This window comes from Suricata suricatta, chromosome 10, assembly GCF_006229205.1.
Source record: "Suricata suricatta isolate VVHF042 chromosome 10, meerkat_22Aug2017_6uvM2_HiC, whole genome shotgun sequence".
Lineage (NCBI taxonomy): Eukaryota > Metazoa > Chordata > Mammalia > Carnivora > Herpestidae > Suricata > Suricata suricatta.
In genome coordinates this window covers 72,511,473-72,525,963 of record NC_043709.1, presented here as the reverse complement: position 1 = coordinate 72,525,963, position 14,491 = coordinate 72,511,473, and the positions used below count along the sequence as shown (strand labels likewise).

The 14,491-nt window shown below is 37.0% G+C and overlaps 1 protein-coding gene across 1 annotated transcript in view; it reads right to left on the bottom strand.

Moving 5' to 3' along the window:
• Nucleotides 1–14,491, bottom strand: part of SLC2A13 (solute carrier family 2 member 13) — a 345,368-nt gene that overhangs the window by 69,839 nt on the left and 261,038 nt on the right. The window contains exon 8 of the mRNA XM_029955511.1: nucleotides 9,066–9,191. Within this exon, the coding sequence (XP_029811371.1) occupies nucleotides 9,066–9,191 (126 nt within the window). The remainder of the gene's footprint in view (nucleotides 1–9,065; nucleotides 9,192–14,491) is intronic.

Below are 14,491 nucleotides of genomic sequence, written 5' to 3'. Positions count from 1 at the left end.
GTAAGACAGTAGAAGTTAACAGGGGAATGAATGCTGGAGGCCAAACAGAGGATGTAATATGTATTGTTTCCTGGGGCGAATCAGAGGGACTGCAAAGGAAAAACTGACATCTAATCTGGGCAAAATATAATGGTTAGAAGTTAGGCAGAGATCAAAAAAAGGGAGAAGGAGGGTAAATTCTAGGCAGAAAGCACAGCATGAGGAAAGGCATAGAGGCAGGAAATCACAATGGCTATTGTGGTAACAGCAAGGACTTCAGTTGACAGGACTTCCATGTGGTAGTGGGGTGGATGCCCAGAAAAATACTCTGAGTGCTGTATCAGAGTGCAGCTTTGAGAAAAATATCTCTGCTGAACGAATACAATAAACCAGGCATTCAGTGTGAGTCTGAACAATGAACTGCCAAATAGGGGCTCTATCTAGTTATTTTAGTGAGCTAATTACAGAGCGAAAATGTTGTATTATAGGAAACAAAGACTGAATCAGCACATTAAGAAAGTATGCCTCATTAGCAATACTTTTAAAGAGTCAGGATGTCTGAAGCTCCAGGATAGACTATTTATGGTTCTGTGTATATAGAGAGCCAGGAAATGGGGAGGTGGATGAAGAGAAGCAGAAATAGAAAGTATTCTAATGTACTTGCCTGTTAGGAAATGCTTATTCTAATTTAGAAAATGTGTTATTGACAAATCTAAGAAAAAAATTAGTACAGGTTATTTACTATAACATTTGCACCGGTTAGTACATTTAGAAGTGTCTTCAGATAGTTTCTTACTTGATCTTCATAAAAGCCCTATTGTTCAACACAGCAACTGTATTATTCCCATTGTATAGATGAGAAATAAGGCTTGGGGAGGTTCAGACTGTCCAGCTGCCACTTCTGAGGTAAATGATAAAGGCTGAAACTAGAATCTACTGGACTCTAAAGTGCGCATTTTCCTACTACCCATTTTTGCTCCCCTAAAAGTGGTGGAATTAACTGGCTTTTGATTTTTGAGAAAGTCACTGAGACCCGCTATGCTCCACTGTCTTCCATCAGTATGATGGGAATGAAAATTACACTTCACAGAGACGCTGAGTTCGTTTTGGAAAGTTGTATTTTTTCCTAGAAAGCTGTCCAGTTTATCTGATTTCAAATGCACTGGACACTATCCATAATATTATGATGATTTTCATATTTTTTATCTGTTGTAATACACCTTTTTTTATTCATTCTAAACATTGATTATCTGTGCCCTCCCTCTCCTCTACCAGTAATGCCAGAGGTGTTTCCATCATATTGGTCTTCTCGAACAATGAATTTTTGTTTTTTGAGTCTTTCTAGTATTTTTTTTTTGCTTTCTGTTATTTTCTTTGTCTTATTTTTCTATCTCTGCTTACTCTACATGGGAATTTTCTATTCTAGTTCTAACTTCTTGTGGATTTTTTTATTACTTATAATATCTTATTTTCCATTATGACTTCTTCTTAACCAATTGATTGATTTTAAGATAATATTTTAAAGTTTCTGAACAAAAACAGAAACGGTGATAAATATATTGTGTTGCATTTTGCTTAGAAAAGATATTTTACATAATATCAATTATCTGAATTTACTTAGAATTTACTAGACTACATATTTATACAAATTCATTGAATGTATGCTTTCTTCTTTTAAAAAAATTTTTAATGTTTATTTTTGAGAGAAAGAGAGACAGACAGCATGAATGGGGGAAGGTAGGAGAGAGAGGGAGACACAGAACTGAACACAGGTTCCAGGCTCTGAGTTGTCAGCACAGAGCCTGATGTGGGGCTCGAACTCACTAACTGCGAGATCATGACCTGAGCCGAAGTTGGACACTTAAGCAACGGAGACATCCAGGTGTCCCTATTCATTTATGGTAACTCTTTTGAAGAGGTTCATCATTTCACTATATTAAGCTTGTTAGTAAGTCTTCCAAATTCTCTAATCTCTATTTTTTTGTCTTCTTGTCTAACACCTAATGTTTTTCACTATATTTCCAACCTTTCTATGATTATCTCTTGTAAACAGCATTACATTAAAAAATAATCCAGTATGAGGATATTTGACTTTAATGAGTTGTTTAAATGGTTTATTTTTACTGTAATAACCATTGCATTCACATTTAATTTTAATTTTTTTGGTGATTTCCTTTAACTATAGTTTTTCCCATAGTTTTTCTTCTTTTCTTGTCTTAGTTGGATTGATTTCATTTTCCCCCCACTAGTACATGTTTTTAAGAGACTACACTCACATTTTTGACACTTATAATAAGCTGAAAACCTTAATTATAAGTTCTGTTTCCTTTGGCAAACAAAGAAATGTACAGGAATTTTTTTTCCTAAAAGTTCTCATACTCCATTCTATGTTATTTATCTAGAATTTTAGCTTTCTAAGGTTTATTTTTATTTTTAGCAAAATTAGCATAAGTATAACATATGCATGCACAGATACACACACTGCACACATCATTAAGTGTACAAGTGTCAGTATAATTGACAAAATTATACTATTTCCTTTTTTTCTTTCAAACAGATTTTAAAATTTCATATCTTTTTTGTAACACAAGCTTCTTTAAGTATTGATTCTCTGTTCTTCTTTCCTTCATTAAGTGATCTATTTTGTAACTTCTGACGATCCTCTCACATTTACAGAGTTGCCTTCCATGGAAGTCTCATGTGTCCTGGGTTCTGACAACCGCATGTCTATTTCTGAGGTGGCTCTATGGACGGGCATAGTAGTGGCTCTTGGCTTTTCTTTCTCATGTGTGGCACTATTTCTTATCAAGGTCCTACAGCAGAGAGGTTTACAGCTTGCCCAGCCCAGCCCAGCCTGACAGGTTTTCTGGTCCCTATTTCAGAGCCTGCACAGCATCGCACAGCTCAAGAGACAAAGCTGGAGTTCTAGCTCCCTTGGCACCTACGACACTAGCCTTTCACTTTCGAGGTCTGCTTCCCTTCTGATACTCCCCGGGCTCCTGGACTTCCCTGTGGCTTGCTGCTCTCACTCTCATTTGTGGCACCTGGGGATCTCCCTCAACTTCGCCGGGCGTGAGACTTGTATTTGCATGTGTAGGGGATGCATATGATAGTGTGAGGGATGATGGGCAGGGTGGGGATGGTTCCCATCAGTTCGGTCTATTTTCTAGAAGTATGCTAAATAATTTTCATGGGTTTTACTTTTTTATTTTTAATTGTGTAAAATACACATTAACACATAACATTAAAACTAAGCACATCTTAGTTTGCCATTTAAACTTTTAAATTGTACAATTTAGTAGTATTAAGTATATTCATCTTGATATATGAAGCAATCTCCAAAACCTCTTTCATTTTGCAAAACTGAAAGTCCATGCCCATTAAACAACAACACACTATTCCCCACCTCCCCCTGCCTGTGCCAATGGCCATTTTTGTTTTCTGTCTTTATAAACGTGACTACTCTGGGTACCGCGTATAGGTGGAGTCATATGTACTTTTGTGACCGGCTCATTTCACTTATCTTATGCCTTCAAGATTCATCCATGTGGTACTGTGTGCCATAATTTCCTTAAGTGAATGATATATCATTGTATGTACAGACCACATTTTCTTTTTCCATGCATCTGTCACCTGCCCCTTGCATTTTTTCTATCTTTTGCTATTACAAATGATACCATGAACATAGGCATTTAAGTATTTCTTTAGGATCTTTCCCTCAATTCATTTAATGCATATTCATAAATGGAATTGTCAGATGACAATTTGTTAAAAATTTTTTGAAACCACCACACTGTTCTCCATAGTGGCTGCACCAATTTACATTTCCATCAGCAGTGTACACAGTTTCCAAATTCTCCACATCCTCCACAACAAGTGTAATACACACACACACACACACACACACACACACATTTTTGACAGTGGCCACCCTAATGGCCATATGGAATGGTATCTATTATAGTTCTGATCTGCATTTCCTAAATGATTAGTAATGTTGAGCAGTTTCTTATGTGCCTGTTGGCCAATTATGTATCTTCTTTAGACAACTGATTAAGCAAAAACATTTTTATTGAAATTTAACAACATAGATATTAGAAAAGCATGCCAGCTGACTTAAGTTTTATTTCCAACTTATTTTTTTTTAATTATTTATTTTGAGAGAGAGAATAAGCACAAGCAAGGGAGGGGGCAGAGAAAGGAGGAGAGAGACCATCTCAAGCAGGTTCAGTGCCATCAGCGTAGAGCCCAGTGCAGGATTTGAACTCATGAACCATGAGATCATGACCTGAGCTGAAACTGAGAGTCAGAAGCTTAACTGACTGAGCCACTCAGGCACCCTCCAGCTTATTATAGTTGATTATATAGGCAAATGGTTTTCATTATGTTGAGACAATTCTAAGTTCACCAAAATCATCATACTATCTCCATCATGAGTGGTATTACCATTCTACCTGGTGTCTGTTCAGGAAATAGCTACAGTTAGAGATCAGGATATATGGCTCTGAATTTCCCCAATTCTTGACTCCAAAATATCTATAAACAGTACATCTCTGATGCAAATACAAGGTAATGGTAGATTTTGTCCTGAGAATTCTACTCCAAGAAACTACATAAAAGCTATCAACCAACAAAAATATAATGAATGCCATTTACCTATTAAATGGAAAATCTCAAGGTAACTGTATCCTGCCTTTTTCCTAGCACAGACTGAAGCAACTAATCACAGGGTCTAAGCCACAGAAGGCCTGTCACTCAACACAGAGAAGAGTGACAAAGCCTGTTTTTTGTTTTTTGTTTTCTTACAGGGGAGTGGTAAAGAGATTGAGATTATTCTAAGAATATTCTACAAACATAAAAGTTCTCTGTGTACCCTGTTTAATTATTTGTATTTTTCCCTATGTATAATCTGTGCCTCACTTTTCTCTAGTAGTGAGTGTACTCAAGGAAAAATGGTCTAAATATATACATAACATGTAAGAATACGTTAACATAAAATAATATACATTTCTATTAAGAACGTGTACAATCTGTTATGTGCAAATAGAACAAAACTACTCTTTTAAGGCCTCTGATCTCAAGACCTTCTACTGATAGGAGAAATGTCTAATTTTAATGCTCTTTTATCATTAGTATACATTTCTAATTAGTTTATAAGTTAATTCTGCAAAGTATAGGAATGACATACATAAATTTCATGACATATTCATAATTTTAGGCAAGCAAACTAAGTTTTTAATCTGTTGAAAGGGTTAAAACTGTGAAGTATTACATCCAGAAATATTTAATCAGTTAACTAACTAATGAAGCTTGGCTATGAAAATTATACACTAGGTATTTTTACAGAAAGCTCTTTTTAAGCTTTCATTTTAAGTAATAATTGCATTTCCTTTACATATTTCTTTGTCGTTATTGTATTTAAAATGGGATCTGAATTTTCAGTCAAATACTATATAATTTACTTCTCCTTCTTTGAACAAATTCCCTAATGAAATGATTAATGACAACAGCATAAGGACTAATGATACATTACACTTTACAGCTTCTAGGAGATACAAGTACTTTACAGATTTCATTGGCTTCTTCAGTTCTAGGAGGCAGACAGAAAGCATAGTATTCTTTTTATGGGAATTTAGAACATGTAAGTTAAAGTCATATCGAAGAATATTTGCATATTTTCTGTGTCCATAAATAATATGTATTAGTTAATAAATGTGGGGAATATTGGTTCTATATAAATATTTCATTTACGTGCCTACTACAATGTAAGGTCAAAAAGAGGAAGGCTTATAGCTTTCTAGACTGGTTACATGCCAATGATTGTCAACTTTTATCATTACATTGCTTAATTTCACTAAATTCTAGGAAAGCCCTCAAAGAAAACAATAGTTCCATGAAAGAATTTAAAGTGATATTCATTTTGACTTCAAAAGTTTCTTTTACTTAAGTTTCAGAGTTTGATAATTACTGGTGTACTTAAACAATGTGCAGTGGGAGACATTCACCTTGGAAATATGTAGGAACATCTGTCTCAAGAGATAAACCCCTACAGCTTAGGACAGAGTTGGGTCTGGAATCTGGATTTCCTGGAGTCTAGGGTTGAGTGCTTTCTCTACTCTAAGTTTGTGAAACATACAACTGCAATGTTTCATGTCCCCTTTTCATCAGTATACCCTGCAAAGTAACACTGTTATGAAAATCAGTTTAAAAAATTGTTTAAAAGACTAGTTTAAAAGAACTGCAGTGATTGAAGTCACTGACTATAAACACATTCATATTGTAAGTTTAAAAAATTGAGACTTGCCTAAGTTGGCTAAGTGTCTGACTTTGGCTCTGGTCTTGATCTCACAGTCTGTGAGTTCAAGTCCCACACTGGGCTCTGTGCTGTCAGTGCACAGCCTGCTTGGGAGTCTCTCTCCTTCTCTCTGCCCCTCCCTACTCTCTCTCTCTCTCTCTCTCTCTCTCTCTCTCTCTCTCAAAATAAATAAATAAAATAAAAAGTCTGTAAAAAAAATAAAAATAAATAAAAATAAGACTTGTTTCTGGGGTGCCTGGGTGGCTCAGTCGGTTGAGCAACTGATTCTTGATTTTGGCTCAGGTCACGATTTCACAGTTTGTGAGATCTAGCCCTGCATAGGTCTCTGTGCTGATAGCACAGAGATTGCTTGGAATGCTCCCTCTCTCTCTTTCTCTCTGCCCCTTGAACATGCTCTCTCTCTCTCCTTTCACAAAAATAAACAAACAAAACTGAAGATTTATTCCTTTACGGGGAAAAAGCTTATTATTTTCGTGTACTTCCAATAGTTTATTTTTGCTTGTATCCCTTGATTGAGGAGACGGATCCATAAATAGTGCTAAGGCTACTTAGTATCAGATTACTGCCTATGTAATTTTATCTAGAAATTTTATGATTTTAGGTCTCACATTTAGGTCTCTAATCCATTGTAAGTTTATTTCTGTGTAAGGTATATGGAAGCAGTCCAGTTTCATTCTTTTGCATGTAGCTTTCAAGTTTTCCCAACACCATTTGTTGAAGAGACTCTTTTCCCCATTGTATACTCTTGCCTCCTTTGTCACAGATTAACTGACCATAAAAACATGGATTTTCTAGACTCTCTATTCTGTTCCACTGATCTATGCATATATTTTTGTGCCAGGACCATACTGTTTTGATTACTACAGCTTTGTTGAAATCTGGGATTGTGATACCTCCAGGCTATGTCCTTTTTTCTAAAGATTGTTTTGACTATTCAAAGTCTTTTGTTATTCCATACAAATTTTAGGATTATTTGTTCCAGTTTGGTTAAAAAAAAATTGGTCTTTTGATAGGGATTGCAATGAATCTACAGATTGCTTTGGGTAGTATAGATGTTTTAATGACATTAATGTTTCAATCCATGAGCACGGTATAACTTTCTATTTTGTCTATATCATCTTTAGTTTCGTTCATCATTGTCTCACAGTTTTCAGAGTACAGGTCTTTCATCTGCTTGGTCAAATTTATTTTAAGGTTTTCATTCTTTTGGGGGCAATTGTATGTAGAATTGTTTTCTTCTCTCTCTGCTACTCTGTTATTAGTGTATAAATACAGATTTCAGTATATCGATTTTGCATCCTGCAACTTTACTGAATTCATTTTTCAGTTTTAATAGTTACTTGGTGGAATCTTTATAGTATCATGTCGTATGCAAATAGTGGCAGTTTTCTTCCTTACCATGTTGGATGCCTTTTATTTCTTTATCTTGTCTGATTACTTTAATTTGGATTTCTAGTACTGTGTTGAATAAAAGTGATGAGAGTGGACACTCTTGTCTGTTCCTGAATTTAGAGGAGAAGTTTTCAGCTTTCTCCCATTGGGTATAATGTTAGCTCTGGGTTTTTCATATGTGTACTTGATTAGTTTGAGGTATGTTCCCTCTAAACCCACTTTGTTTACAGTTTTTTTTAATCATGAACATATTTTGCCAAATGCTTTTTCTGCATCGACTGAGATAATTACATAGTTTTTATCCTTCCTATTGTTAATGTGATATACGATGAATGGTTTAGGAGTACTGAACCATACTTGCATCCCCGAGATCAAAGCTTTTGCACAGCAAAGGAAACCACTGACAATACAAAAAGCCAACCTAGTGAATGGGAGCAGATATCTGCACATGATATATCTGATAAAGGGTTAACATCCAGGGTATATAAAGAATTTATACAAGTCAATACTCAAAAGCCTATCTTAAGATAAAAAAAAAAATTGGGCAGAACACCTAAACAGACATTTTTCCAGAGACAACATAAAGATGGCACATGAAAAGACATCCATCAATAATGATTAGGGAAAAGCAAATCAAAACCACAATGAGCTAGCACCTCACACCTGTCAGAATGCCTAGAATCAAAAAGACAAGATAAAACAGGGGTTCACAAAGATGTGGAGAAAAGGGAACCTTTGTGCACTGTTGGTGGGAATGTAACTTGGCAGAGCCCACAATGAAAAACATGGAGTTTCCTCAAAAACTTAAAAATAGAACTACCATGTGATCCAGTTCTTCCTCTATAAGGTATTTACAAAGAAAACAAAAACACTAATTTGAAAAGATATATACATCCCTGTGTTTACTGCAGTATTATTTACAATAGTTTAGATATGGAAGCAACCCAAGGGTCCAACAAAAATGAATGGATAAAGATGTGGCATATATACACGATGGAATATTACTCAAATATTAAAAAAATGAGATCTTGCCATCTGTGACTATAAGAGTGGCCCTCGTGGGAATTAGACTAAGTGAAATAAGACAAACAAAGAAACACAAATACCGTATGATTTCACTTATATGTAGAATCTAAAACCCAAACAAATGAACAAACTAACAAAATACAGACTCTTAAATAGAACAAACTGGTGGTTGCCGGAGGGGAGGTTGGTTGCAGGAGACGGGAGAAATAGGTGAAAGATATTAAAACTATAAAGTTCCGGTTATAAAGTAAGTCACAAAGATGAAATGTATAGCATAGAGAATATAGTAATAAAGAAGTTCTCATTCTAAGAGTTTACTTTATGTTCTTATGGTATATAATAAATGACATACCTGCCCCAGGCTGCCTCATTGGTAGATGCTTTATTAACTGGAACACAGGAAGAATCAATGACAGTTGATTTGTTCATCTTGTAGCAGAAACCACAGTCTGGATCCAACATACATTCATTACAGTAACTGTAAAATAAAATGAAAAAAGTTTGAAATATTGTGAGAATTACCCAAATGCGACAAATATCCTATTAGGGACAACGAGTATTCTTCTACACTTTCCACTGTACTTTGCAGGCAGCTTGGGACCATGGGACTCGTCTTAGCCACGGCCAAGGGACATGTGCTGAGGCTGGTGAGAGCTGGCAGGCCTCCTCCATCTGTCCCTCCCCTGGCTGCAGCCACTTTGGAAGCCACTTAGAGATGGAGGAGGCGTGGCTCTGAGACACTGGGTGTAAAAGAACCCCAGCTGAACCTCGGCAAATCAACTTTTGCTTTTCTAAGCCACTGAGATTTGTTGCCAAAGCATCATGGACTGGCCCAATTTGACCCAGCTGATTGGTTCCAAATTGTACCAAGGCATTTATTTCTCTTAATTGTCTCTATTATTCCCATTAAAATGGAAGTTTATTTCCATTAAAAATGGAAAATATGAAAGAGTGAAAAAATTGATCTAAAGAAAAAAGTTAAAAAACAAAAATAGTACCACACCAATAACGGTCCCTTGTTAACGTCTTGGTAGATCTCTGTACTTTTAACAAACCTATATCGAGTACCAAATGTGTGTTATGCTTAATTTAAAATACGCTGGGATAGGGAAAGAAGGCTAACTTTTCTCTAAGTTAATTACATCTACTGGTTGCATCACTGAGCCATAATCAATCACTGCTCACCTAATAGAAGTGTCCTAATTGCAGAAAATTTTAAAGAGTCTACAAAGTACTTGTAAATGTTTTTTCTTGCTGTCAAACTCATTTGCCAGACAATTCTGGAGTACCTCATGCATGACAGGCACACACAGGGCACTGGAGACACTAAGATGAATAAAACAAAGTCCCTGCTTTTTGGTAGATAAGAGGTAAGGACAGGAACAGATAGACAAATAAATAACAGCAGTATAATAGGAATTAGTGTGAACTACTCTAAGGACAGAGGCCTGTTCATTTGCCTGTAAGAGCTGGGGATAATGTGAGAGGAGATATTTTAGGTAGATCATAAAAGAAACTTACCAGGCAAAGAGGTAGAGAGAAGGGCATTTTACAATTAAAGATCAGTCAGTACAGACATTATTTACCATGTACGAGTAATTACACTACTGGGTGAGGGGGAAAACCAGGGTAAGAACTATAGCAAGTATTCAAAAAAGATGTGAATCCTCAAAATCAAAGTACTCTTTGATTATTTGAGCTAAAGGAAAAACAATTTTAGTATTGTTTAAAACAAGATTATCACGGGGCGCCTGGGTGGCTCGGTCAGTTGGGCGTCCGGCTTCAGCTCAGGTCATGATCTCATGGTTCGTGGATTCGAGCCCCGCGTCAGGCTCTGTGCGGACAGCTAGCTCAGAGCCTGGAGCCTGCTTCAGATTCTGTATCTCCCCCTCTCTCTGATCCTCCCCTGCTCACACTGTCTCTGTCTCTCAAAAATAAATAAAAAAACATTAAAAAATTTAAAAAAAATAAAAACAAGATTATTATCATTTCAGCCTTCCACTGTAAACCTTTCCTTTGCAAATATCCATCTCTAATCTTAAATGAGATTCAGACTCCTTCATGTATAGCTTAGAAGTGCTGAAGATTCAGTTCTTGGATAATAATGAAAAAGTGTGAAATACTGTGAGAATTACCAAAATGTGACAAATACAAAGTGAGCAAATGCTGCTGGAAAAATAGTGCCCACAGACCTGCTTAATGTGGGTTGGCCACAAAACTTCAATTTGTAAAAAACACAATATTCTGTGAAATGCAATAAAGCAAAACTCACGAAAAATAAGGTATGCCTGTACTAAAAGCAAAAAAGAGGACTTTGAAAGCCCCCTGAAAGGTCAATATACCTTTAGGGAGGTGATACAGCACTGTAAATATAATAGTGTCCACATCTGTGATAAACTAAACAGAACACACGTAGCATTGGAAGTACTCTGGGCTTCTGGCTTTCACAGCTAGAAGGCTGACTGGGAAAGGAAGGGAATTCCTACTAGTATCTGGTTGGTTGATTCCATCCAGGTAAAGTAGAATCTAACAGCCCTGATTGTCCCAATGGCTTTAAATGATACTTATTTGGGAAAGGTCAACTCATCCAATTAAAGAGAAATGGCTCTACTTTACTTCTTTAAACATAATTCCTACAACAGTCCAAAGAAAGTAATGATAAAGGTTAAGTTACCAAAACCAACTACATGTGCATGTCAGACATACAATATGTCTTTCATGACACTGCACCTCCTCCATCTGACTCTCCATTCAAGCTTCTGGCCCTGACCACAACCTCTCCTTCCAGTTTGCTGATAAATGAGTCCCACTCTCCCATGGTGACTCATTCAACACAAGTATCTTCCACTTACACTGTGCCAGCCACTATTCTTGGGGCTGGGGCAGAGTAGCAAACAAAACAGATTCCCTACTCTCAAGGGGCTTATTTGCCTATGTGATCTCCAGTTAGTTAACTGACCCCTTTACTTGCTCCCTATTCATTAGTTTTTTACTTTTAGTTCCATCCTTATCTAGCTTATTGACCATTCTATTTTCCCTGCTCATTTATTTTTCCATCTCCCCTGACAAGCAAATATCCTGGCCAAATAGGAGTGCAAACATTTGCCTTTTCTGTTCCTTCCCCAAGAGCAGCTGAGGGCCTCACACAACATGGTAGATGAGAAGTTCCTCTCTAACACACTGCTGCCAGCCTCAAAAGGACATTCATAATAGTTTCCTCTAATCAACTCCATTCAAGAACTTTTTCAACCATATGACATATGGAGTGTTCTTTAAATCTACAATGCTCTATGTCTTTTTTGTCACTACCTATCGAGCTTCACAAAGAAAACAGATGAAAGTGGTAAAGATGGTAATTTTATACACTTACAGCAAACACAGAAACCACTCTCCTGTCCTCTGCTCCTGTTAGCGAGAAATGGTTTTTCTCCTCTATCTGGACTTTCATTCCATTCCATCTCCATACCCATTTCAGACCCTTTTGGTTACTGTTCCTTTTTCTTACATGTCTGTCTTAAAGTGGAAGATTAGCTTTTTGGTTTGATAGCTTTCTCCTTCCTTGATGTAGGAAGTTATAACTATGAATCTCCCTCTGAACACTGCATCCCATTTTTGGTCTTCATATTCATTCATTGCAAAGAATTTTCTAATTTCTCTTGTGACTTCTTTGACCCACCAGATTAAGAAGCATTATTTAACTTTCACATCTTGATGAACCCCCCTAATTTCTGTTAGTAATTTCCAATTTCTTTAAGCATTTTTTTTAATGTTTATTTTTGAGACAGAGTGCAAGTGGGGAAGGAGAAGAGAGAGACAGTTTCAGACAGAATCTGAAGCAGGCTCCAGGCTCTGAGCTACTAGCACAGAACCTGAACGGGGCTCAAATCCACAAACTGTGAGATCATGACCTGATCCAGAGTTGGATGCTTCACCAACTGAGCTACTCAGGCACCCCTCCAATTTCACTCCAATGCTACTAGAAAACATACTAAATATGATTTCAGACTTTTTAAAATTTATTGAGGCTTGTTTTTCTGGCCTGGCATGTGATCTATCCTGGAGAATGGTCCTTGTGCACTTAAGGAGTGTATATTCTGTTGGTCATGGAGTTTTCTCTAAATGTCTGTTGGATCTGTTTTATGTTTGTCTCTAAATGTCTGTTTGTCTGTTTTATCTAGTCAATAAACTAATCTTAAAGAACCTTAGCCCCTTGTTTTCTAACAGTCAGCACTTCTACTTAACTTTGTCCTCATCCTGGAAATTATCATCACCTAGAGGTCAGCAAACTACAGTCCTTGAGACAAATCAGATCACCACTACCACCTGTTTTTGCAAATAAAGTTTTACTAGGACACAGCCATGCCCATTTGTTTGCTTACTGTCTATGACGGCTCTTAAGGTTCAACGGCAGAGCCAAGAGTCCAGATGGCCTGCAAAGACATGGATATTTACTATCTGATACTTTATAGGAAGTTTGCTGATCCCTGATCTGTTACACATACTCTGACCCCACATGCATATTTCTCACCCCTTTCCTCAAGATCTCAATTGCTTTGCTACCTCAGAGACCTTCTATAATCCCTTCTTCCTGATCTTTCACTCAGTCCGTGGCTTTTTGTCCTTATCTGTCAAAACTTTCAGGGTGAATCTTGTTAACTACTCTCACCAGACCCTTCAATCTTTATATTTTAGTCCTTGTATACATCACTCTATAAGACTTTCCAACTGTCTTTGTTCTTTTCTGTCTATATCTAGGTGCTGGTGGAGAATGAACACATGCAGGCACTGATAAAAATACATGTTCATAGTATTCAACCAACCGCAGCTGGATCCTCACTGCTACCCGGAACTTTTACCTGTCCCTAGTCAGTGCCTTTCCCCACTCCCACAACTGATGCCACAAATACCAACTCTCCTCTGAACCCCAAACCTCTTCCCCTCACATCTCCTAGAAGACTGCCTTGCCTTGCTTGAAGCGGAACCTGAACCTCAGTTTTAAACTCAGACATGAAGAAAGATCTCAATAGCCATGTCTATCTTCATCTTTTTTCTTCCAGCCTCTGCTAAAGGTCATCCCTCCACCAGGGCTTTTCATCTTGATCTCTTTAGTCTTCACCAGCATGAACACCCTGTCCCATTGGTTATCCAATCTCTTCTAGAATATACCACAGTTAATGTGCAGTCTTTCCCTTGTAGAAGAAAACTTGAGAAGCTGTCCTCTCTACTACTCCATGCTTGTCCTCCATACCTGTTCACGTGGGTCACTCAGTGACAACAGGCCAAGTACTAAACAATGTTCCATTTCCTTGCCATGACAGACAGTCATCTGGACTTACACACACTCAGGCTTCCAGAAGCAAGATAAAATTCCCTAGCACTCCCTAGTTCTTGACCTGCCAGTTTTTTCCCATCATATAGACTCTTTTATGGCAAAAATTTTCCCAAATGTAACAATATTTCCATCTTCAACATAACATTTAGAAGGTGACACAGAACTTTAAATATCCTGAGGAACCTGCTAATTGACCTTTTACAGACAGCACGTATCATAACCATGGCTCTAACTAATGGCATGAAGAGAGAATAACATCTATTTTTTAATTCACATTTTATTCTGTAAGGCTTTCTTGAACATGACCTGATGAATTTATGTCATGTTTTATACATATAAAAGCAGAGAACTTAAGTATATTGGCACTAGATTGATGCTCCTAAGGATCTTCTAAACACAGATGAAAACATTTTTGTGTGAAAAGAAAACTGGCAAATTAGGCCCTA